The sequence below is a fragment of the Argopecten irradians genome, chromosome 3 (assembly GCF_041381155.1).
Source record: "Argopecten irradians isolate NY chromosome 3, Ai_NY, whole genome shotgun sequence".
NCBI classification, from domain to species: Eukaryota; Metazoa; Mollusca; class Bivalvia; order Pectinida; family Pectinidae; genus Argopecten; species Argopecten irradians.
The window spans coordinates 9375623-9403349 of NC_091136.1; the positions used below are offsets into that span (position 1 = coordinate 9375623).

The window sequence follows — 27727 nt, forward strand, 5'->3', positions numbered from 1 at the left end:
CAATGTGGTAGCGCTCGTACCACTCTGGGTTTGCTAACCAATGTGGTAGCGCTCGTACCACTCTGGGTTTGCTAACCAATGTGGTAGTGCTCGTTCTACTCTGGGTTTGCTAATCAATGTGGTAGCGCTCGTATTACTCTAGGTTTGCTTATCAATGTGGTAGCGCTCGTACTACTCTGGGTTTGCTAACCAATGTGGTAGTGCTCGTTCTACTCTGGGTTTGCTAATCAATGTGGTAGCACTCGTACCACTCTGGGTTTGCTAACCAATGTGGTAGCGCTCGTACTACTCTGGGTTTGCTAACCAATGTGGTAGCGCTCGTATAACTCTGGGTTTGCTAACAAATGTGGTAGCGCTCGTATTACTCTGGGTTTGCTAACCAATGTGGTAGCGCTCGTACTACTCTGGGTTTGCTAACAAATGTGGTAGCGCTTGTACCACTCTGGCTTTGCTAACCAATGTGGTAGCGCTCGTACCACTCTGGGTTTGCTAACCAATGTGGTAGCGCTCGTACCACTCTGGGTTTGCTAACCAATATGGTAGCGCTCGTACCACTGTGGATTCGCTAACCAATGTGGTAGCGCTCGTATCACTCTGGATACCTGTTTAGTTCATAAAGGTCATGCCGATAATTACAATTCAGTACATGTGTCTTTAAAGATGGGTTCCGCACATTTGCAGAGAACCGAAATTGATTGCAAATTTGATTATTTTTGTATTTTTCCCCTAGATTGTATAAGTTTTAAGTTTAAAAAAAACAAATAAAAATACATTACGCCAAAAAGGAGACGCCGGTATGGTTGCATACAATTAAGCTCGAACAAGCGCGAACCCATCTTTCAGCTCGTTTGCCATCGTCCAAGGTTTCGGACCTGCAGCAGATCTAGAGTTACTAAATCTTTAATATGAATGTCAAGTGTCTATTCCATGGATAATTCCTCTGACGATTTGATTAAAACAGTAAACACAACAACACTCAGTGATACCTTTTAAACGTTTTATTTCTCAATGTAACTTGAAACATGATTGACAATAAATTTGTATTTTCTGAATGAAAGCGCAATCTACATAATACCCGAGCGCCGTCTAGTGTTAAACTGAAAAGCTAAAACCACCAGTGGTTTGTAAACCCGCTGGTGAGGGTTGTGTGTTGTCCCCGTTACGAGTTGTTTACTGGACTTCAACATGTCATAATATCAGTTTTACATCAATAATAACTCTCTACAGTAACATACACAGGTAGATTACTTTTTGACAGCTAGATTTTTTTCAGCTTATATCTAAAACAGAGATAGCGTTGAATAGCCCAATAAACACTCAAAAGAATTAGGGAGAGACCTGAATTGATTTTTGTATGACAATGAACTGCTTAATCGTGATCAGCGAATACAACGAATTGAAGACCGAGAATTCCTCCTACAAACGACCTTCAGTCTGTCATTTTGCTCTTTAATTAATTTTACTGGCCAATCAGAAAACAAAATGACAGTCTTATCAAGTGCAGGTCGATTGTAGAGAATATTTTGAGAAAACGAACACTGTAATCCAACGTTAATGCCCTATATCAGTCAGAAGTGTCGCATAATCTGAGATCTTGTTCGATAGAACAGTAGATATCCAATTTAGACTAAAATTATTTCAATAAAATATTTAAAACTTAAAAAAAAGAATAATTAAAACTGCTTTGAAAATACGAATTTCTGTTCCTTCGTCCATGTAATTGGATAATGTCCTCAATAACAAGATCCCCGCTATGGTTAACATTACAGTCATATTGTTGTTCACCGTGTACCAACTCGGAAACATAAAATCTTAATCAAATTAACTTTTCTTCACTTATTAAAACGTTTTCTTTCTGTAACATCATTAAAGCAGACAATCCAAGTTAAAAGCCATGCATTTGAGATTGAAAAAAATCGTTTCCAATATTCCAGTTAATTATCTAATTAAATATTAATAAATATATACTGTAGCCAAACTTATATTTTTATGTCGTATCTCAGATTTTGTTTTCTTATAAAAAATGGTTTCCTAAAAAAACAGCAGCAAGTATGATATTGAAATCCTGATGCTTGATAAACACAACCTGTGATCGATTATACCTCGACTTTCTGTGTTCCCATATCAGAAACGTCCACCGTTTCGGTTATGTTTGGTTTCACTTCCCCTGTTTCGGTTATGTTTGGTTTCACTCAAACTTGCTATTGAAATTGTCTTACCCCAATATGTGAGTTCACTAAGAAAAATTACTTACACAAATGTGTAATATCAGACTGAACGTGCCACAACAACAAATTGTGTTGCTACAGCTTTTGTAGTTTGACAAAAATGACCTCAATTTCCTCAATACATAAATGTGATTTTTTTATCTAACCAAAAAATGGCACGATTTTGATTGCTCTAGCTTGTACGAAATCTGTAGTAGTAAGAAATAGATCTACAGCTAAACTCAAAACCTTAACGTTTCTTGGCACCTTGTACATAGTTAATGTTCAAGTTTCTGTGCATCCGTTAATGTATAATGTATAAATTTGATATGGCTACGATAAAGAGTATTCTGTTGAAAATGTAGAACCTGTTTTTATCACTACTGTAAGTTAGATCACCATTAGGGACCTTACACTAAGCCTTAATGTGTGTAGTCTTGCCTCTATCAGGTGGAGGGGCGGAAGAGTTTACCTGACTTTTTTTGGACAACCAATCAATGTCCATTTTGTGTTTCCATGGTTACAAGCACCAGAAAAGGAACTTAAAAGTTTACAAATTTAGTTCATTTACACTGTACAAACATATAATCCATCTGTCAAAGCACTTACAACACAGTTGTCTTTATCAAACAAAATGTGAGAATGTATACTACAGTAAACACAATACTCTCCATTCTAGATTCTAACCAATGACAGCTCAAGGTATGGACAATTCAACCAATCAAAATACATATATATTTCAGCCAACCAGATTTAGCTTTTCACACTCCTTTCTTGCAAACTGACCAATCCAATCATTCAAGCCACAAAAGCCATGCAAGGACCTTCTTATATTGGAACTACTGAATCAGTTTTAAATAAAATCTAACATCTTAAAAGAAAACAAAAATGGTAAAAGTCATAACTTCATATATTATGCTATATACCCTACAAAAGTAGCAATATTCCTCCAAAATATAGCACTTGGCGTCACTAGGTTCCCTTCTCAAAGATAATTTAAGATTTAACTTTTCATATATTTTTGAAAAGTCATTAAAATCACATGTTAAAATCTTGCTTTTTGAGAAGAATGTATGAATTCAGTGTGGTCCTGTAAGCAGTTAGCCCTTGTAGCAATGCTATATCACATACACATTACAGACACTCCTTGTTTACATAAATCTGTGCGTTACGACATTAAAATTGTGACCACGTGTTGATTTGGTGAAGATTGTTCCAGGTAAAGAGGTAGGGGTGGGGAATTGGGGCCCAAGGGTGAGGGGATTTAGGCCAGGTAAGAGCAATGGGAGGAGTAGGAGTAAAGGAAGGGGGTGGGGTGGAATAGGTGAGGTAGGGGCATGTTAAGGTGGGGAAAGTTAAGAGCTAGGGTAATCAGAAGTGTGATCATGATAAAATAGATACAAAAATCTTATGATGGAAATATTTTACTCCTATTTATGCTTCAAGAATTGATATATGAGAAGTGTATGTGTTTGATCTAAAAGCTGTGCCTGTATAAAAACTCGAGGAAAGAGGATGAAATGACAGCTAAAAAATGTGTTTCTAACAAGATACTACATTCATTCTTAACATTTCCAATCTTCATTCAAAACAAAAACAAAATAAAAAACAATGGGACAACACAACATCAGCACTCTCTTATCACATGATAGCCCTCAGCCTAGCACACATATGTAAGCCAACATGAAAAAGTATAAGGAAAAAAATGGAATTTTGTAACTATTTCATCATTTACAAATCCTAACTCTTGAGTTCAGACAAATCTGTTCAGCATGTCTCCTCAATCCAAAGCAAAGCTATATCTATAAAGACCGACAGATCTTTCAATAATGTACACGTGAATAGTTACAAAATTCTATGCAATATCAAAGTTATATAAATGAAATACAACATATGAAATAAACAACACCATACATATACCAAAACAACATATACCTTAATAGCTTAGTAATTTGTTAAACTAAATTAGTAAAGCAATCCTCCATTATCAGTTAACCTTTGACCTTTATATATGAGCAGGTCACATCCTACTAACCTTTAGAGGTTAAAGGTCAGCATAAAGTAAATTGTCACATGAGCAAAACATATGAAGTCATGTGACACTTGTTTTCTTTGCTAAATTGAATAACAGAATTCATTTATATGCTATTTATACAAATTTATATATTCTAAAAAGATATATATAGATATATAGATATAATCTTATAATGTATTTTATGACTCTACCTGCTTGAGTCAACAAAACAGCTACACACAAACACACATACAGTTCAATTTCTGCAAAATGCCATAATTTAATACACATGATCCTAAATCATCGTCAAACCTTGAACCTGCTGGCTGGCATGTTAAACCGTCCAGCACGGCAGATTGAAACAAAACTGAGTAGACTTGCTTTAGGTCTTAGATCAGTACTTATCTTTTGCTTAAATACCATTTACAGTGTGTTATCTCCGCTTGAAATCACTCACAATTGTTTCAACTGACCAATCAATGAGACTGGACTAGTCTTTCTGACCTTTATCCTCTCAGTGGGAGGTATAAACATCAACATGGAGTCTCCCTCCAGTCATTTCAGAAGATTCCCAATTGTCCTTTCGCCATTTTGGATGCTAATGCTATAGACAACCATCTATCACACATTTTCACATCACCAAGGCACTTTGTACAGAAATCATCCCTTTAAACCTGCTCATAGCCTCACCTAGTATTTACAACTGCAGCACATAGAATACAAATCTATGTAGCATTCACACATCTAGAAATCTAATCATTTCACTTCATAACTGGTGACCTCACAAAACAAGCCATCTCTTCTTTTTATAGATAGTAAACCTATTGTAATGTATCAAAATAACAAATTTTAGTGAGAAAAAAAATATTAGAAATTGTCTGGCATACAGTGTAAGCATTTCAAAAATTTATTATTTTAGTTCAATCGATCCGAAATAATCTGAATTCTTGTGTCCCCAGCTTTGTCTGGATTGTAAATTGTCTGGACCGACAGATCCGTTTACTTCATTAAATCAATTCTCTGATTGTACATCCATCAGAACCATCAGTGTTTGGATTATAGTGGATCCACTGTTTTCAGAAGCTTTCAGAGAAATGAAATTTGAGATTTTTTTTAATCTACAATCATTCAATTCTGTGTGATATTATTAAGGGCTAGAAAGCACTGTGAGAATAAACTGATGATATAGCACTTTTGAGATCACAGTTCAATGCCTAAAAGCACTATTCTAAAACCTGCTTCAACTGTGTTCTTTGTTGACCAGTTCTAATACCAATTGGTAAATATATCTTATATGATACACAGTAACATACAAGATCTGAAAAGAGTAGTTTTTCAGTGAAAAACGTTGTACTTTTTTTTTATAAAGGAGTTAAAATATAAAATTACATTTCTTTATATGACGGACCAACCTCTCACTCACCAACTCTCTTTAACTGGGGTCACCACACAAACAAGAATCTTGACCTTTAAACCTTGACCCAAGTGCAGCAGCACCAAACGAATGAAAAACAAAAAGTTCCCTGCCGTAAGCATAATTATTCTTTGACCTTAAAAATGATGTGATACCATACCAACTATGAAATGTTGATATGTGTCCTCATTGTAACATGTGGTGGCCTTTATCTCCAGCCCCAAACTCATACACACACCAAAATAGCAGTCATCTTGGCACTGCTCTCACACTCAAAAACATAGACCTCAAAACTCCACATCCATTTTTGATCTTAAGGAGAGGTATAAAGGTCAAAGTTCACACATTATCATATTATTAATGTACACCTATATAACAACATCATATTCTAATCTATTCATAACCATGTTGCCACAGTACGTCTTCTTAATCTTTCGGTTTCAAACCAGCATATATCTTGATATAGCTTATTCTTGTACCAGAGTGAACAAGAATTCCACAGCCCTATTCAACATACAAAACACATACTTTGACATAAAGTTGTTCGTTTTTTTACAAATATACAGAACTTCCCAACATAGCTTTTACTGAAAGCATGTTCAGATTTCATCTTGTACTTATAGCTAGATGAGAATATCTTTTGAGTTTGTATTGCCTCACATGATCTTTTCAGTAATACTTGCTGTATTGACGACAACCACAGATATTTGAGTTGTTGGTCAGCTCACACTAAAGTCATTAGACTAGGACCCTCCTCCATTGGTTTTTATACACAAGCAACATACTCAGCCACTTAGTGGCCAGAACATACAACATTACATTTCTGTTTCCTTCTGTCCAAGCTTCAGAGGTACATCACCGTACTGCTCTAAGTCCTCTTGTAGTGGAGGAATATCGTTTTGGCGATGTTTCATCCGCATCAATGGATACCCCAGAATTCCGGCCAATGTGAGCAGACTTCCTGACATGTAGAACACTGAATCGATGTGGTTGGTAGCGTCCATAAGCCAGCCTGGAGACAAATAAAATGGCTTGTTATTACTCAAAGCTAGATATAAGAACATGTACTTAACTGAACAAGTAGAGGTGAAGCATGCCAGTCGAGTGGAGAAAATTAGTAGCTGTTGGCAAAATGTTATTTTACAATAATCAACCTTTTACAATCTTATGTAAAAATGTCAGTTTCAAATACAATTCATATGGAATGAAAAATGGGGATTTAACATTTATAAAAGCAAGATAATAACATATGAAGAGAAAAAATCGGAAGGGGAGATAATTCAGAATAAAATGGAGATAACCCTATGATAACATACCAGCAACAGGTGACCCGAGAATTGAGGCAATGCCCTGAAACAGGATGAGAAGTCCAAAGGAACTGGTCAGTCTCTCCAAACCAATCAGGTCAACCAGGACAATGGAACGCAACGACAGGAAGGCCGCTGTCAACACAGAAATCAACAATTAACATAACGACAAGAGAAATACTAGTAGAGTTTGCTATTACCGAGAAACTGTTACAATGCATGTATATATTTTTTTTAAATATCATTAGCATCTCCAAAACTATGCTCATTTAAGACTCTATACTTTTTCCGCAAAAAGTTCCATGAATTTGCAAATTATCACTAACTACAAATGAGTAGAATGCTGGTGGTAGAGCATTAAACACTATTCCCTTTTACTTAAGACAACTCAACACATTATTTGTGTCTAACTGTAAAGAATAATGGCATGTTGGTCCTATTAACCAGCACTAGATCTTACCTGTTGTCAGCCCAAATCCACAGGAGAACAGGATCATCAGTGAGTATGTGTTACAGAATGGACACAAAATGGTGAGAACGCCAGCTAACACCAGACTGGAGTTGTTGATCAGCACGGAATTGGCCCACGGACGGTCAGCAATCCAACCGACCAGGACTCGGCCGAGGGTGTTGGACAGACCGATCACGGCTAGGACAAACGACTCTGGGTCCGGAGTAGAGCTGTCCTCCTTTGGCATGTTACGTACTTTCTCGGGCAAGAAAAAATAAGGAATGAAGAAACCTGAAATGAGAAATTTGTAATGAAGAAACAAGTAACCTGTACCCAGCTTACCTAAAGAAAAAAGTACCTGTACCCAGCTTAATTTGTCTTGGGATATTGCAATAATGTTAAATTTACTTCTGTTTATGTGTAGAATGGGAGATATATCGCAAGCAGGTGTCTATACAATTGTGTGTTTTCAAAAATAAAAACAAAATTTAGGGTTTGAAGTATAAAATTCATGAAATCATCACTATTGCACTACCTACTATTTAAAGTGACTGCCTGCTTTAATTCAGTAAAATAACTGTGCTCCGACATCAATGACCTAAAGGTTATGTAACCAAGGGGCAAGGAATATCAGCTCTAAAATGAATTGGTAGAAATTACAGTAAATAATAAGTCCTTTCCATCCTTTTCAGAACTACTACTTACCAAGCATGTTGAGGAAACTTGTTATTGCGTATATTACAAAAGCTTTTTCCTTCAACAGCGACAGATCAAACATCGTACTCAAGCTCTGAATCCACATGGGAATATCTCTATCTTCATAATTCTCGATTGTCTGCACGCTCGCACTGTACTGAGGCGGCACAGTCATAACAGAAGATCCCAGAATGCACTGGGGTGGCAGAAGATGGTTGTTGGATTGAGATCGTGAATTTCCATTGCTATCGGAAACATTATAAAAACTTCCATTCGTCTTGCCATTAGTCATTGTAGGACTAATATTGTCTTGACTGTTCAAAGTGTTTGAGCTTAAGCTCTTAACATTCAAAGATCCTTCCTGCGACAGTTTTTCCCATGGATCATCCTGGGGCAATGCATCATAACTCCGAGCTTTCGGAGACTCCAGACTTCCACATCCGCTGTCTCGCCTTTCCAGACGCCTTTCGTAGTCCCGCTTACGCCTTTTTTGAGGAGATGCTTTTTTGGGTTCCTCTGTTGTTTCTGAACATGGCATCATAACTGTGGTAGCGGGAGAATTAAAACTGCCCGTTCTCTGAGGCGTGGAACACGCACTACTATTTACACTGCCTACTCCTGTAATGATCAGACTGTTCTTGCTCCTAAGCAAACTGCGTGAGCTGTACCCTAAATGTTCCTTAAGTCTGTTGATATAAGATGCACTCTTATTTCGTAAGTCTATTTTGTCTATCTTAATCAATCTGTTGTCTTTCGTGATAATACAATTGTCAAGTGAGCCATTGCTGATCGTGCGCTGTCGTTCTTTCTCTAAAATCAGTGCTTTCATTATGGAGCCTCTTTGTACAACGCCGCGCTTCATGCGTTTCACCGTGGGCCGTTCTAACGGACGGAATAAGGCACCACAAATGACACACTGTAAGACAATTCCTGCTACCAGCATTGTACACTGTTTCCAATGATACTCCTCGCGAAGGTACTTGTTTAGGGGAGCGAAAATCAGAGTGCCAATCCCCGATCCACACAGTGCAATACCAGTCGCAAATGCACGTTTACGTTCAAACCAGTACCCAATGATGACAATGGCTGGCAAGTAGATTAACCCTAAACCAGCACCTGAAATGATAAAAGTCAACATTGGGAAGTCTCGATATCAAAGAAATTATATATTCTTGAAATTCATGACATTAGAGAGAACTTTTCCACCTTTTAAGGGTATACTAAAATGTTTAACATTGATCTTTTAATTTGATAACCATCTGATCAATTTTTAAACATTTTCTTATGCTACAAATTTTCTTTTGTTTTCCTCTACTGTTTACATCTGGCTAGAAGTTTGTACTTTATACTATCAACAGCTCACCAGGCTGCCAGCACACTGGGAATACTTACCAGCAATAATGCCATAGGTCAACACCAGGATCTCTATCGACGGTGCTGACATGCTGATGAGGAATCCTGCACAGGCCAGAATGGCTCCAAATATGGTCACCTTACGGCACCCAAATCTGTTGGCCAGAGCGCCACCAATTGGACCTAGTAAAATAAAATAATGATCATTATCATGAAAACCGCCATGAAACATAATACTTGTACTAACATTGTTTATTATATTATATTAATTTGGTATATTTTGGATCAAAAGCTTTTGTCACAACATTTTTAAAAAAAAATATTGAAAAATATTTCTCAAAATTTGAAAGAATTTGAAACTGCAACAAAAATGTCAAAACAAACTACACCTGAGGCTTAAGTCCACTCACCTGCCAACAGGTAACAGCCCACCAGCAGTGATCCCACCAGTGTAGCTTTCCAATGTCCCGCATCATAATAGCTTATAATGTCCTGGACAAACTGTCCAAAAGTAAAACAAATACCATCAACGATTACATTGCACATGAAGGATGCGAATACTATCACCCAGCCCCATCCTCCATCGGGGCATCTTGAGTTTGTGCGCGGCTCTGGCTCCGGCTCAAACTCAATGTCCTTCTCACTGCATTCATCAAATTTCGTGACTTTCATTGTGGCAGCTACAGCCATTGGCTACTGCAGCTTGTTCCAAGTTTACATGTTCAGGTCTGCAAGTAGAAAGTAAAATAAATTATAAAATACATAAGAGTAAACATTGGGGATAACGCAAATACAACAGTTGGTTGGCATTCAAGTGTATAAGAAGTCAAACAAACACAGAACAGGGGAGGTAATAACCAAGGGAGATAACCAGAGCAACGCAATAAAGGAGAGAACTTAACAAAGGATAACAAAAACAGAACAGGGGAGGTCATAAACAAGGGAGATAATCATATTAGAACACTCTCGTTTAGTTTTAAATGAGAAACCACTTAAATCATCAAATGAGTACATATATGTATATATAAAATTGAAAAGATTGATACGGAGACTTTAATTCCTTTTCACTTTTAATTAGAAATACAGGGAAAATCTAGAGTGCTTGCAGTGAGAGAGGGATACGTAACCAGACATTGATTTATTAGAACACGTACTTAGAGTAGACATTGATTTGTTAGAACACGTACTTAGAGTAGATTTGCAATGTATATTGTCATTGAAATATTAGTTCTTTTAACTGCGCAAAGTCAGCTAGACTAACTTAGCTTCAATGTAAAGTCATGGACTAAATGGAGAACGGACCTAACATTTTTTACATTTGTAAAGATGTAGCCATTGCGATGGGTGTGTTTAACAATGTAACAACATGTAACAACATGACTTCGCGCTCTAATCACGATATTGAACCCCCTGCTGCTTTATATTAGTGGTCAGCTAGGACAAAAAGGTCAGTGATATCTAAACAGGTCAGTCGGTAATGTACGGCCCAGGATCGCCACACTGACATTAGTCACTGCCATCGATTTTCCAGAGATTTTTTTTTCTGTCGAGTCAGCAGAGTTTCTCTGACCTATATATATAATGTGTGGAGTGAATCCAGGCCGTATGGAGCCAATACACATGTTTGGACACTGGCTTCCAAGTACATTTTTCGGTAAATTCACTATCATTTGTAACGTGCCCGGGGATGGTGGGGATTAAATGGTGTAGAAACATGTACATTTGTATATCATTACCAGTATATATTCCTTAATTTCCCTGTACTTCAGTTTAACGTTTCTGGATGATAGACATATAATCTAGAACGAACCTATACCTTTCGGCCGGGTACGAATTGGTCCCTAAGTGTCGAAGTAGAGCACTGCCTCCGAAAATCACTCGTGCATAGTTTTCTATACTTTTCAGTAGGTTTCCAATTATTTTATGCGTATACATGCATTTAAATATTATTTTTGTCCAAAACAAACATAACTACCATTCTTAATATATACCGTGCCGCTCATAATAGGTCAAATTCACAATTTGTGGACTTGCCTTATAAATTCCCTTCAGAAAGACCTTCATATGTATCATGTAAAAAAAAAATGCCTCGTTGAGAATTTGATGTTTTATGTGGTTCAGTTTTATTGCCTAGTAGGTAAGCAATATCAAACAAGTACGATAAAAATGCAAACAAACGTTTTATAATGGTTTGCATAATCATTACTTTGCTCCATTAGCAATAATATGCACCAATTGTAGCTCTAAAGACGACACCATTTTCTGTCAAAAAGTCTTTTGAGCTACAACGTTGCAGCTATGTATAATCTTCATCAGTTTCCCGCCTTTTTAGAAGACAGCGTATGACCACACATGCGGACGGACATTTGGGTACATGTGACCGTAACCCCTCCGGTATATTGATCATGATGTGAACATCACACCTGAGTGCTAGAGATCAGCATCTCATACACGTGTATATACGTCGCTACGGTTACCCACAGGCATGTTTTTATAACCTTTGGGTACCGATGAAATCAAAGCCAAAAGATGTGGGTCACCACAAAATCAAACTGGGACACAAGATACAAAGTTTTTGATAAAGCAAGTCACGCTCAACAACAAATACCAGCTACAGAACGTTGTGGAATTGATGTAATTGACATGTCTTTCGATTCTAACAACCCGGAAAGTATGAGTTTACTTGTACTAGATAAAGGACATGTACGTTAGATGCAGTAAATTCAAGATGAAGTTGTCAAGTTTAAACAACCAAAATGTCAACGCCCTCCCGCGGTCTCGTTCTGTTTTGTGATATAAATAGTAAAGTGGTTTAATTTATACAATCTACAATGCGTTTCTCTAGCAAAAATAGGTCCCAGTGGCCGTTCGTCCTTGTAAACATACAGGATCGTATCCTTTACAAGCGTTCACGACATCCAGTTGTTATACACTGTATCTCATACCCCCAAAGTCCACGCAATTATTTCTCTCGTCTATCCCGCATTGCATACAATGTTAAAAGTTCACTTCACAAAAGAAGATTGAGCACATATAATGAAAGTAGAAAGAACGTTACCAGTCCCACTAAGATCAGATTTCGATAAACTTTGTCAAAAAGTAAAGTAACACAATTCTCAAAATATATATACCAAATGGTTGTGCTGTTCACCCTCAAAACACTAGAACCAGGTAAATCCCCCCCCCCTCTCGCCGATATCTATCTATGGTTCTCTTGATGGATGTAATGATGGATGGATGACAAAGTTTAAGTTCAATCGAAATTGATTCAAACACCAATTCTCAAAATCCACTTAAATTCAAAGTTCTGTCCCCTAAAAATACCAGGACTAGCTTAAGTATTTTTCGTACTCACTGCCTGCGTTCGGACTGATGCAAAAGGGAACTTGACCAGTTTCAGTTAAATCGGATGTGATTAACTTTGTCAGCAGTGGAACGCAATGTCCAACCGGCGCCGGAAACGCAACACCTTAAGTCTCTCCCTTCCCAACTACACAAAAAATACGCAGTAAACCGGGGCCACAGGAGTACTGTGATGTCAAGGAGACACCTACAACTGTATGTGGTCATAGGAGGGCGGTTGTCAAGGAAACATCGACAACTATGGTCATAGGAGGACGGTTGTCAAGAAAACTTAAAACTATGGTCATAGGATGACGGTTGTCAAGGAAACATCGACAACTATGGTCGTAGGAGGACGGTTGTCCAGGAAATCTTTACCACAATGGTCATAGGAGGACGGTTGTCAAGGAAACATTTACAACAATGGCCACAGGAGGACGGTTGTCAAGGAAACATCGACAACTATGGTCGTAGGAGGACGGTTGTCAAGGAAACATTTACAACAATGGTCATAGGAGGATGGTTGTCAAGGAAACATTGACAACTATGGTCATAGGTGGACAGTTGCCCAGAAAACATCGACAAGTAAGGTAATAGTTTGGCACTTGCAACAACGGTCATCAGAAAGCGGTTACCAAGGTGATATCGACAACTAGTCATGGGACGACTGGTACGTCAACATTGTCATTGTTCTTAAAAATTTACTTAAAAGTGCATATATGTAATAAAAAAATTCGCGGTTTTCTATTCATTATTTTGATCATCTATATAATTAGTTTTATTACTAGCCTCTGAATTACACGAGTTACACCACAAAGTTGTTTGGAACTAGCACGTGATTAGGTCGTGGTATCAAAGTACAATGTGTTCAATACGAACGCACCGTAATCAGAATTAAATCATTCTTTTGTTTTAGCGTTATAAAGAGAATAATAAGACTTGGCCTTGAGCATATGTGTGTATATATATAGCCACAGATTCAAGTTCAAAACTTAATACACTTATAATACATCTGGTCTGCTTTGTTCAGCGCGTGGTTCCCGCATGGAACAAAAATCCCTCTGTGGATTGCGACACACCGTATATATATTTATATACATATGTACATGCATGTTGTACGAAACAGCCTGTTGACCTAAATCCGATTGCGGTCACCACAGCGACATATCGGTAATAAATCCGAATATATCCTATTTATTTAAACCTTTAAAACGAATGAAGATTGGTAAAAAGCATAAACCTACCATCATACAAGGACGACAAATTGACTTAAGAAATCTATCCATCGTGATGACGTCATTCAAGATATTGGCTTCACCAGATATGATTATTTACCTGTCATGACGTCATCAAGGTTAATGGCTTAACAAGATTTCTCAATCTCTCCAAGGGTGCATTGCGGTCCCACATGAACTCTGGGAGAGATTGAAGATTTCTACTAGCCAGAATGTCATCGTGAATATTAGCTTCACCGGATATCTAGATGTCAAGACGTCAAGGATATTGGCTCCGCAAAATTTTTACCAGTCAGACGACATGAAGAATTGGATATTGGTTTTACCGGTAATCTACATGTCGGTATTCTGGCCTTAAGATAGGAGTGCATTCGACTTAGATCTGTATTTTTTTCTCTGAAGTGTATCCCCTCAGGAGGGCGATTGATATTAAGTAAATGGGAGATGTGCGTACGTGTGTAATCGGCTGAGGGTAGATATAGTTTTGGTATGCGTATTATCCACAAAATGTGCACCAAGTTATGTATGAGACTAAATATACACTCTCTCGAGTACACACAAGAACACGGCACTTGGCCGACCAGTAATGTCATCTGTTCTTCCCTCTGTCGGTGTATCATTGTGTGGCCGTGTATCGTACAGTACGTTGCCCTTATCATCTTCGTTGCTTTTCCGATTCTAACATTTCCGTATTTCTGGGTCACTGATATGATGGTGACAATCGAAAGCCAAAGCAAGATAAATCAATGCCACATAAACATTATCCTTAAGCTAACAATACCGACTCGATTTGGTCAATACACTTATATATAGCGGACAGATAACAGGTGGCCCTGACCTTCGACCTCTACTGGCAAACAATGACCCGCTGAGGTGAGCGGGTCGCCGACAGTGTCCCGACACTACTCCGGTGTACGTCACAAATCTAGGTCCATGGAAAACCTTGACACATCCCACGTATATACCGGGTGAGTTATACAGTCATACCAATCAACACATTCTGGTAACTAACCAATTCTAACTTTCTAAGCCCGTTTTAAAATCTAAAATCCGAGTTTCGTGTCGCCCATGTACCTACTTAGAAACCATCTTGAAACAGGTTCCAACTTTCAATCATAACATGTTCAAAGGCTTCTCGGTCTTATTACAACAACAAAATGCAGTGTTTTTCCGTTCGTTCATTGACCCTAAAGCTGTCGTTCGATCAAGACAATACAATAATATTTGAATGTCGATATACCAACAATTTAATTATCCGGCCTTCGGAAATCATATACACAATTGAATTTCATGACTACAAATATTGTTTGTTTCATTTGGAGAGCGAACCATACCTCGGATTTGTACCTCGTCCTTGAACAATATGGATGTAATAAAGGACAAGTTCACAAAGTATGTCTTACAATCAGATCTTAACTCTATCATTACAATTAGTCGCTTGGTCTGAACACTTCCAATATACTTTATATACATGTATGATGATCTTCAGACAGAAAGATTGTTCTTGAATATGGTAGAGATTTACACAACGCAGCACAAACATGTTTAGGGGCACGTATTTACAATATACTGAGCACAGTGCTACCCCCCCCCCCCCGAAATAACGTAATCACGACTACATCCACACAACATATTCATTCAACTAGATATGGTAACAGCGGTAGACAAATAGTCTGTCGTAATCTTAACCTATCCCAAATATCTCTTAATCTGTATAACTTTCGTAAGATATCTTAGCCAATCCCAAATATCTCTTAATCATCGTAGTTACGCAAGCTCTGATGCAAAAACAGAGAAGCTGCATGTGGGCTTTATAACGAGTTGCGAAGTTTCCACGGAGGTCGACGGGTGGACAGTGACCCATAGTCCCTTAAAATAACAAGGATTATGAAACGTGTCAACGTCCGAGGATTTATAAATAACCAATACAGTGAGCTGGTCAATACACGGACAATGTACAGATCTCAGACTGACCGATACTTGGCAGCTGTCCGTTATCACTGACCGTTTGGGTTACAGCAATAGGTTCATATAGGTGACTAGTGCATTAGCTCATCAAAAAGACTTCAATAAAACTAGCCAGTAACACATTGGCTATTGGACATATCATAGCCAAGAACACAATAGTTATAGGACATATCATAGCCAGCAATACAATGGCTATAGGACATATCATAGCCAGTAACACAATGGCTATAGGACATATCATAGCCAGTAACGCAATGGCTATAGGGTAGAACATAGCCAGTAACACATTGGCTATTGGACATATCATAGCCAAGAACACAATAGTTATAGGACATATCATAGCCAGCAATACAATGGTTATAGGACATATCATAGCCAGCAATACAATGGCTATAGGACATATCATAGCCAGCAATACAATGGCTATAGGACATATCATAGCCAGTTACACAATGGCTATAAAACATACCGTAGCCAGTAACGCAATGGCTATAGGGTAGAACATTGCCAGTTACACAATGGCTATAGGACATATCATAGCCAGTAACACAATAGCTATAGGATATATCATAGCCAGTAACACAATGGTCTCAAAGACTCAAACCTCGATATATGATTATATCCAATATATACCTACTGTCCGTAACCAAGATCGTAACATTATGAATACGAGTCGACGTTACAATAAAATGCCAGAATAGGACCAAGATGGTTCCATATATTTTGCATGGTTGGTTGACGGGGTTTAATATCATAACGTGATGTTTTGGGAGGCTGCGGTATGTTCATGTCGTCTCTTTGTAAAATATACTGACAACGTGCAACGATACGACATGTTGGACAACAGGTAAAGGCCGTAGCAGCGCGTGGTTACGCTATCTGCCGCCCACCGGTCGAAGGTTCAGAGGAGATTCAACAACTGGGACGGTTCATCGAGACGTGAACAAATATACAAAGAGAATCATTATAAAAGCCGTGATATTCGATACACAAGTTGTTACTTAGCACAAGTGACTAAAGTATCAAACCTATAATCTGAATATCGGTTTCCGCTTGCTAGACTCGGGGAGGGGGGCAGGGGTCTGCGGATCTGCAATGAACACGAGCCTACCTAGGTCCGGATTGGACTTAGCCTATCTAGATCTGTAGTACTAGTCAATCCTCTGCCGAATTCTATAAACTCTGGTTTAATGGTCTGTCAAAACATCCAGTCGCTCTATTGTGTCCTGTGACTATGTAACTGCACCCGATTGACAAATGACGTAATTCGCCACTACAAGGACACATAGATATCTATCATTTTGATAAGAATAGATAATGAGTATGTGACGGCGGGTTTACCACGTTATGACATTGGCCGAGTTACTTTATATAACTGATATCTGATATACTATCTGAACAATCCCAAATCATACCAGACGTCAAGTCACTGTTTGAGAATGTAGACCTATCTATCTAGTCTATCCTATAGTCAATAATAATGGATATATAACGCCATTTGTTGAACATTTTTTTTTCTTTTTTTTTTCAAGTGATCTAAACCAGAAAGTCTCGTTTTAAATACGGTGTTAAAGCCAAATGTGAAAGCAAATATTGTCGAGTGTGTTCACGTTGTCATTGCGATATCATTCTTGGTTTCCATGAAATCGGCATCGATTCGATTGACTACATTTTGCCCAATGGAATTACCTGTAATTGCTAAAACGCTATCTTGTTCTGATAATATTTTGTCCTCGTTTATTAAAAAGTCATAAAGAATGCAAAATTTAAATATTTTTGCGGTACCTATTTAAGAATAACATTCGTAAATCCATTAATTACAGAATAAATAAACTCACCAGCCCAGCCTCCAGTCTCTACGATACGGACTAGCGTTAACACATGACTCAAGTGTCGACTCTTTGTAGCTATTACACAGACCACGCTACTGTGTATTGTATATATATAATTACAACATATCATGAAAGTATTGCCGAGCCCATCAGACCGTAACGGCTATGTAAACCCTAATCCAAAGTACACCGTTTTCTTCAATAAGTTGATGACCACATCAAAACCATACTAAAAATATCTCACAATGTTGCTTGCTATGGTATTGCGTGGGTTATATTTTAAGCCCGTCTGGAAATTTCTGATATTTCCTGAACGTACAATCACACGATGTTCAAGGTCTCGGAAAACCGACGATCGCATAAAACAGCAATTATACACAAGTTATTTTTATGGCCGAAAACGAAAAGAATTCAACATACTACAATCTGATGAAAACACAGAATTTTTAACTAAAAAAGATCGTTTACGATTCCCACTTTTCTGTATGAAATCATCGAAAACGTCCATTTATTCATTCCAAATTCATTCCAACACCCACCCCTCTGTTCAGTTGTATCCTAACCTTTGGCTTTAGACAAATTCATCAAACAACAAATAATTCGCAAGACTACGATACGGTTTTTCGGTCTAAATGAGTGTTGGTCAGACAACCGACAGGAATGTGTCCTGTTAAAATTAACCTAAGTTGACCATCACAATTATATTTCTCAAAAGCCATGTAGCGGACAGTGTTCGAATTGGTATTGGTCAATATACTGAATGAATTGATCGATTTATATCATTGCGTCATACACACCACTTCAATATATTTGTAGAATAACAAGGAAAATACATATTCCTGTCGAGTGCCCCGACCCGGAATCGAACCCGGGTCTCCGACGTGGAAATCAGAAGTATGCTCCGTCAGCTGAGTGACAGAGACCGTATTTAACACTATTTTCAAACCACACCGACCTGCTCCTTTTACATATTAACGGTAATATCACGTCCTCTGTCTGGCGTTATTCAACACACACACATTTCAGTTTCTCAGTTAGTCGCAAAAGCAAAACATTGAGTTAATAGGATGGAAACATCTTTTAAATAATTGTCAGTGACAAATGATTTGTAGCAAGATAGAGTAAAATAGTATTCAAACGTGGGTTCAAACAGAAAAATGTTTCTCTCGTCATCCATTCAGAAATTACTACTGTACCCATATATATTGGTACTAAACGAAACACGTTAAAGCTTAGCTGGACACAATATTTGACAACAACCGAAATTGATTTTAGATTTTTACTACAATCCCACTAAAAATTATTATCGGAGCAATCCGTAATACTTTCCTTTAATAAAAGTGTTTAAAATCCAGAATTGCCCATGTCAGCAATAGAGGGTAGAGTGTGTGTAAAGAGAATTATTGTTCAGATTTGGGGAAACCTCACGGTTATTAACTGTAAAAAGTTAAGTAAGTAAAGCCACTCCGAGCTCGAGTATGGTTTCATATGAGATAAGCAAAGTTAGATGATATATATAGAATATATGCAGATCAATGGAGAGTCGGGTATCCCGATTTTACATATCTATAGAATAAGATTACATCATGACATTTAATATATGTAAAGATATACTTTATAAAATTAATTTGGAGGTTCTAGATTTGCCATTTGTAAGTGATATAGGCCCGGCGACCTTTCCGTGTATTAGGGCTGCTAGCAGCGACCCATTTCCTATAAATAGCCACTGATGGCCGATTTAGACTTGTTTACGCCAAACATGATATCGTCTATATCACTGTATTTACTCATTACACGGCTATAACACTGTTACTAGTTGATAACACCCTTTTCTATGTAACAAACAAAACTGTTAAAACCACAATCAGAAGTATACATACTCGTAATTCGGCGTTTTCCTTAACTTCATTTCTGTGTATTCCCTAAGCATGGTGGCCTTAGTCTTTCACGCATGCGCATTTCCCGTTACGCTGTGAGTCACAACAGCGCTGTCCTTGACATTATCAGCGGTATATAAGTACAGCAGGAGGCACCATAGGGAAAATTTTCTATTTTTCGGTACATGTATGATTACATTTTGTTACAAAGTAATACACAGTATTACAAACAAAGTAAAACTGTAATGTACACGAATGTATTAACATATTACAACAATCATAATTGAGTTATATCAGAAGTCGCGAATTTGAGCAAATATTTGCTTTGTTTTGTACAGAAAAACAGCATTTTAAACTTCCCTTTCTTTAGCCACGGTCGTGTATGTGACTTGAAATCCTTGCTTTAGCATAAAATAGTAACTAAAATATACTTATTATCTTATTGTGAAAAGGAAGAATGCCGTGTAACTTTAACATACTGTTAAGTATATCTATCTGTAAAATTTGAAAACCAATCCGACTTAGGATGTAAAGCTTTAGACAAATCAAAGTATCATAACGGTGTTATCTGGGGAGTGACGAGTATCGAATACTTCAAAATAACTCCTCCGGCTTGACTGCTATAAACAGGCTGTAGACATTGTTTAGTAGACTGAAGATGTCCGGATTATGCTATTACCGATAACCTGTTCGTATTTTAGAGGTATTATCACAAGGGAGATAGCAGATATGATGTTAAAAATATCATAGATATCCACCAAATTCTCCGTCATCACACGCAGTTTGTCAATAAGATGTTTTTAGGACAACTTGGCTACATGATCGGCGCGTTATCGCGAAGTTGTTTATTTCGGACATCACACCATATGTTTATAAATATAGTTAGCGGTTGCGTTTTTTTATTCAAACATTGAACTTTTCTTCAACATTTAGTCCGAATATCTTTGAGCCCTCCCACCGAACATGGTCACAATCATTACGACTGGAAATTTCTTCATGGTAAGCCTACCGTCGAAGTTGTAAGAGGATCTTTTTGTAGGGAATATGATGAAAGTATGTAAATAGTATCAATGCCATGTAAAACGACGAAAATATTTTCTCGCTACCAATGCTTTGAAACTTACCTGGTATGTGAATTACACTACGTGTTGTCAAAATAACAATCCAATTTAATCATCGTTAATGAACTTCGGCCACTGGTCGTTTTGTGCTGGTCAGATAATGGTCAACTCTGGATCTTTATCAAAGCGCGGTTTGCGGTTCCAGGTATATAGACCATTGACCGAATTGTTTCTAATGTATTGAATGTGCTTACTCCTAGCATAGACTCTGGCAATCAGTACATTTACGCATTTTACTTCGGACAGCGGGTAATGGCCGCGTGGAACGTTGACCACAACTATCTCAACAACCTGAGAGGTTTATAGCACGACGAGACATTTTTTTAAACATTAAGCAGTCGTCATTTGGCTAACAAAAAAAACAATGACCTTACGATTATCGGAATATGAAAGTGTTCGTTTCTGTCTGGCGTTCTAGAACACAAGGACACTGACCAGAGATTAGTCTTCAAAATCGTTGCACTATTCGTTTGTAAATATCTGTTTATTTCATTATTCTGTTATTCTGATTTTTTTTTTAATTATTTTTATTTTTGCTTATCAGATTCGTTTTCACATCTCAACTATCCGCGTTTTCACATCTCAACTTCGTTTGTAAATATCTGTTTATTTCATTATTCTGATATTCTGATTTTTTTTTTTTTTTTTTTTTTTGGCTTATCAGACACGTTTTCACATCACAACTTTCCACGTTATCATATCTCAACTTTCCGCATTTCGCACATCTGTCGGGCGTTCATCATCTATATCATTTTCCTTTTGCCTGTAAATCAAGACGCCTTAATGCCATATTGGTGTTGTGTCGTTCATATAATTCATACATTTCTGAGGTCTTACGCATTAATACTTATGTATGTCTGTTAAATGAGTTTTTAACAAGACATAACAAATAACCAAACGGAAATGAGCGTCCCTCTCTTGTCCATATTTCTATTGCAACGTGACGCCATTATTTTGTGAGCGATACCATGCTTGCGCAATTTTTTTCTGAAAATGGAACTAGCTAATGGTTAAGTTATACCGAGATTCCACCAATGGCCTTACACAAATTTCACTTATGTTCATTTTGACATTTGATTGCGTAACCATGGTTATCAAATGACATATTGATGTCTTCAAAACTAAAATTATTACATGTGGACAATATATAAATTTGTACCAATTATAAGTCTCCGTTTTATTTCTATAACAACCGTTATTAAAACATCGTTACGTGATGCGTAAAATAATATGCATCTATATGTTATATCACTTTACCAAGTTTGAACAAAATTTGATCCAAAGACTAATGAGTTATTTATTAGTCATTTTGCAAAACCTGTGCTACAATGAAAACCGGGTTACAATGACAACAAGTTTTCGGAAAATAAAGCCCTCTTGTAAATTTACACAATTTCAACAACCTTAATGTGATTGAAGTTTTGTTGAAATCGGTGCACTAGTTTAGGATGAGTTTCCGGACAATTTCTGTGGTCTACTTGATAGACAGGAAGACAGGGCACTCCAGTCACCAACTTCGTTGCGGGGGTATGATTATGACGTTACGATCACAAAAAAAAATATGTATTTAAATAGGATCAAATGCCTTACAAAAATGATTTAATAAAAAATAATAAATTCTGCATTTACTTATTACAGAGTAATCTCTCTTGTGGTATTAATTGTTACGTCATGCATTTGTGCAGAAAACGTCGTAATTTGTGCTCACAAAGTAATAACGTCACACTTGATACATATCCATAAGGGAGATAACTTGTAATGTGCAAAGACGGAATAAAGGAAAAGAGATTTTTATCTATCAAAGCTATTTCTTTTTGTTAATCGTTACTGACGGAGTGAAAAGAAAGGAAGTTACTCCGATAGATCATAATGGCCATTTTCAAATTTTGTGTTAAGTTCAATTAAATCCTAGATATATCGCTATATGACAAACTATATGGACTCTTGTCAAGGAGCGGTAAGCTAAATGAAGTATACATGGGTTGAAATGTGGTTAATTCAATTTACATCATATTTATGTTTCTAACCACGTGATCGTCATACTTTCACATGGATTTTAATTACTAGGTAGTGCATACGTGCGAATTTCCATTCTAGCAAATATATGTCGCTTCACCATTTACGTCATCAATATTGTTTGCCCAATTTAAATGCATATCTTACTAACGAAAATCGGCATGTGGTTTTCCCGAATTGGAATAAATCGGTATGACCTTCCCAGGACGAGAGTACGTGATGCGTATCACGCACGGGTGCCAAGTAAGCCAATTTTCGTAGCATTTTGCCAGTCTCCACCCTGTATCGATTCTTGTCCCGCGGGTATAGCCAGGTGCACGCTCTCGTGACGTGGTCAAGAAAGTAATAATGCATGTCACGATCGGACACCATTACTAGTAGTGATATAATAATGAGTACGTCACACACACATATCGGTGATTTCTTAATATCTCCGTAGAGAATCCAATCAATATCTAATTCTAAGGGGAAAAAATTCTCTGGAGTAAAACCGTTGACTTATCATTTTCACATCCTGTTCCGGCTTGAAAGCACCGCTAATTATCTACATCTCCTGGTTAAAGGATTCCGAATCAGGAATCGCCTCATCTGATTAAAATACAGATACTTATTATCACTACGTTTGATTCAAGGATCTGACAACATCCCATTAGGGGTCACGTTCTGGTGACCTTTGGAAATGACCAATCAAATTGCTGCTCCAGAATCTTGACTAGGGGACGAAATAGTTTAAAAAAGCGGTCAAAATTATTCTCGTGTATATAGTCATCTCGCCCAAAGAACACAACAAAGCTAAATGTATATATACTGGGACGAAATGGAGTTATCAATTTACATATCAATGTGTAGAAAATTCATTTGATCCAAAGCACACGTGGTAAAAAGGTCATCCGAACATGACCCCTTACGCGATGTTGTCAGATCCTCTATTGAACGGAGTTGTTATAAGGATCTGTAATTTATATCTGGATTGGGGACCGCCTCGCAAATAAAGAGCTGAAATATATTTCTATAGTTGGAAAAGTAGAGAAATTTTTTTTCGAAGATGGCTAATGGCAGAATAACTCTCTTCTTAAAATATTCGGGCACCATGTAAATAGTTGGAGTAAGACATTACGTAACATTTCTACATATATACGCTGTGTAATATTTGTATGCGCACTGCTTTGACAGGGATAACACAAGAATGTTCTAATTGAAAGGCTTGATTTATGAACATGGCCGACGACTCGACCGACTATACGACTTTCCAAATCTGCCGACAGTGTATTTATCAATTTTATTGTAAATAACGTAATAACGCTAAAAATGGCAAGTATGGACAAAAGAAATGGTATTAATGCTAGTTTAGTGTAGGTACAAAATGTACATAGATTTAAACATGCTAAATTAACTAAAAGATTTATAAGGTGTTAACGAAGCTGAAACGATATCCAAAAACGATATGTTCAAACCTGTGCCAAATTTAAACTCTATAGCCCTCAAGAGAACAAAGGCCTGTTTACTTCTTTGTCAGTTGCAAATAAAAAATGGAAATAGGTTAATTGTAAAAGTATCGGTCATTTTTCGTTTAATTGATACGATTAAGCAAGTCCCACAAATCAAAATTATCTCTGAACCATTTTCCAGGTTTCAAGGTCATATTTAGTCTTTTAAATAAGAAAATAGTTTGCTATGACAGGTGCCAAATAACAGAATCTATCTCGACTGGAAAAAAGTCCATGATATATGAATTTACGAGAAGCGCATCCCTCTACAGGCCCCATCCGCTCTAATAATAGATTTTCATACTATCACCCCACAAAAAAGTTTTGTTGCAGTGGAGGGGGGAGACAGTAATACCAGAATGCTTTCCAAGTTGTGCATTGTCCAAAAAGCTCTTAAAATTAATGTTTTCAAAAGAGAGTTTTATTTGTGTTTGTTGAGATTTAAATCAAAATCAACTCACAAAAAAAAACTAATTCTGGATAATTTACGCAGTATTAAATGTTTGGGGTACTCAGAAAAAATAATATGATGGTATGGAATGGCTGTATGAGCTGGTGTAACCAGTTTATTTCTTTTACAGCAGTCTCTCTGAATTTATAATCAAATGTGAATGCATTGGACCGAAATGGAAAAAAGAACAATTTCGAAAATTTTAAGGTCTGAAGCAATTTTACAATGAATTCAGTTGTATGAATATTTCAATAAATACATGATGCGTTTTTTAAAAGAACCTTAATGATTGACAATGGAACTTCATTTTCTGTCTATAATTAGCTTTGATGATACTTTGTCTCAAGGTAGCACATATCGCAGAAAATGTAAACGGTATGGTATATATCAGGTGGTAATGAATATGAAAATTAATTAGCATATTTTTTACATCCAAATCAGGTAATAATAATAACTAAAGTGGCAGCGCTTTGTACAAAGTGTATCAGTATTATCGTTTTAGTCGTCTGATAATTCAGATAGCTGGAAACACGCGAAGCAGTGACAAAAACGTAATAATCAACACCTCAATCTTGATATAATATCCATATATGAAGTCGACGGTACTTATGATGTCATAGTTTCCTTATAAATTTATTAAAATTCATGTAAATTGTTGCAATTGGTGGGATTATTCAGTTCCGTTTGTTTTTAAAAAAATTTTGCAACACCAAACAAATGCCAGTTTTACCGTTTATTTAGTGTATATTTATTTCGTTTATTCCATTAACTGTCATTCTGGAAAACTACAGCTGAATGTTTATACAAAACCTAACCTCAATGTAGCCTCACGGTTATATCGACCCCATTTTAATAGTCAGCTGCAAGCACTGAACAAAGAAATCGGACAAAGATGGATAGAAAAGAAGAAAAATACGTTTAGACATACATACCACAGCATTTGATTTTTTCCCGGAAGTGTTTATATTCCAATACACGTTCTAATATCACAATAAAATCCCTTCATTCTCACCCTCCAGATGAATTTCTCTCCAGCCTATTCCTCTCTCGCGGACCGCGAACAGCTGATCGCTAGCAATGACCTCGACCTTTGCGGGTGTGAACTGAATCCCGACCATTTGATTGGTTGAACCGAACATGACATCACGGCCACCACATATATTGCCCTAGAAATGCCGGCGACCTACCTGAACAGTGACAAAGAAAACAAATTCTGCAAAAATAAGACTTTTTACGAATGCATAAAATAATCTTTTTAGTTTACAAACAATATTTACCCCTATGCATCGCATATAGCTGTTATTTAGTGAATGTCGACATAGCTTTGTTGGAGAAATCTGCTCTGCTACGCTGCGTAATGAAATACCAACTGACCCATTTTCCACGCGGTCACGCTTTGCTAACCATGCGATGTTATACGATTCCGAATCCGTAAATTTTATGATGTAAAAAATATTTAAAAAATCGCCGATGCGAATATTATATATTATATTCCTTTTAATTTTACTGTATAAGGCGGTATACATGGTTTGATGCACAACATATAATATTTATTATAGTATTAAAAAGATAATTTTAATTTTGAGTCGATTGCACGTTTTGTCAGATATTGAATTTATAATAAATCCCGCACGCCGTTACAATAATGTTAAACATTTTTAAATGTCTAAACAGTGTAACTTTTTAACATTATGCACGACATCATTAAAATGTAAAACATTGCAAATAAAAAAAAAAGTATTTATATGTTTTGATGGAAAAATTGATTTTTAAATGTTTTTAAAGATAGAGAGTAAAACTACAACCAATTCACCAAAGTGTTATATTTATTTGCTGGAGATTTATCGAAAAACTTTTCTCTTACATGTTTAGATTTAAATCTCTGGATAAACCATAATCTTGTGATATATATCCTGATAAATTAAAAGTCAATATTACAAATCATCTTATATAATTGTACTTAAAAATGTTTCCTCGATACTAAAAGATTATAACCCCTCCTCAGCTCATATCCCCCACCACTCTCTCTCTCTCTCTCTCTCTCTCTCTCTCTCTCTCCATCTCTCTCTCCCTCCCTCTAGAGGGCTTCATATTAGTTCAATAACTTGTGTCCGATACACTGATAAACTGATGGTCTGAATAGACCCCTTTGTATCACATCACACAGTGAAGGGAATGATCGTGTATAGAAAAAGTAACGTGCACGTTAATCTTTAATTTAAAAATTTAGAACAACAAAAAGGAGTCTCAAAGTTATAATAGATACTTCATTGATTTCTGATTAATTTTGCATACAATAAGTCTATATACATTTAATGCTTCTTGTTTTTGTATAAAGTTGAAAACAAATCAAGTTGAGCATGACTTGAAAGATTAATATGTAGATGAGTGCATTGATATTAACTACTAGAATTATTAGGGCTTTATTATATATTTGGCTTGTCTTTGCCAGTAAACATTTCTTTACCAATTATTAAAGCTTGTTTGGTATCATCATAGACGTCTATGATATAAGGCCTAGGTAACATCATTGGTGTATATGATATAAGGCCTAGGTATCATCATTGATTTATATGATATAAGACCTAGGTATCATCATTGGTGTATATGATATAAGGCCTAGGTATCATCATTGACGTATATGATATAAGGCCTAGGTATCATCATTGGTGTATATGATATAAGGCCTAGGTATCATCATTGACGTATATGATATAAGGCCTAGGTATCATCATTGGTGTATATGATATAAGGCCTAGGTATCATCATTGACGTATATGATATAAGGCCTAGGTATCATCATTGGTGTATATGATATAAGGCCTAGGTATCATCATAGACGTATATGATATAAGGCCTAGGTATCATCATTGGTGTATATGATATAAGGCCTAGTTATCATCATTGACGTATATGATATAAGGCCTAGGTATCATCATTGACGTATATGATATAA

The 27727-nt window shown here is 36.8% G+C and overlaps 1 protein-coding gene across 3 annotated transcripts; it reads right to left on the bottom strand.

Moving 5' to 3' along the window:
- Positions 1 to 983: 983 nt before the first annotated feature.
- LOC138317503 (monocarboxylate transporter 9-like) lies at positions 984 to 25862 on the bottom strand. 3 transcript variants are annotated; one of them, XM_069259227.1, is made up of 7 exons: positions 25704 to 25862; positions 9853 to 10170; positions 9482 to 9625; positions 8099 to 9205; positions 7403 to 7684; positions 6952 to 7077; positions 984 to 6647 (listed from the first exon to the last, which is right to left on the bottom strand). In XM_069259227.1, the coding sequence occupies exons 2-7, from the start codon at positions 10130 to 10132 to the stop codon at positions 6451 to 6453; spliced, it is 2136 nt and encodes a 711-aa protein (XP_069115328.1). In that variant the 5' UTR covers positions 10133 to 10170; positions 25704 to 25862; the 3' UTR covers positions 984 to 6450. The 3 variants fall into 3 exon arrangements, with proteins under 3 accessions (XP_069115328.1, XP_069115329.1, XP_069115330.1); XM_069259228.1 differs by lacking the exon at positions 25704 to 25862 and adding an exon at positions 19700 to 19816; XM_069259229.1 differs by lacking the exon at positions 25704 to 25862 and adding an exon at positions 17826 to 18268.
- Positions 25863 to 27727: the final 1865 nt, after the last annotated feature.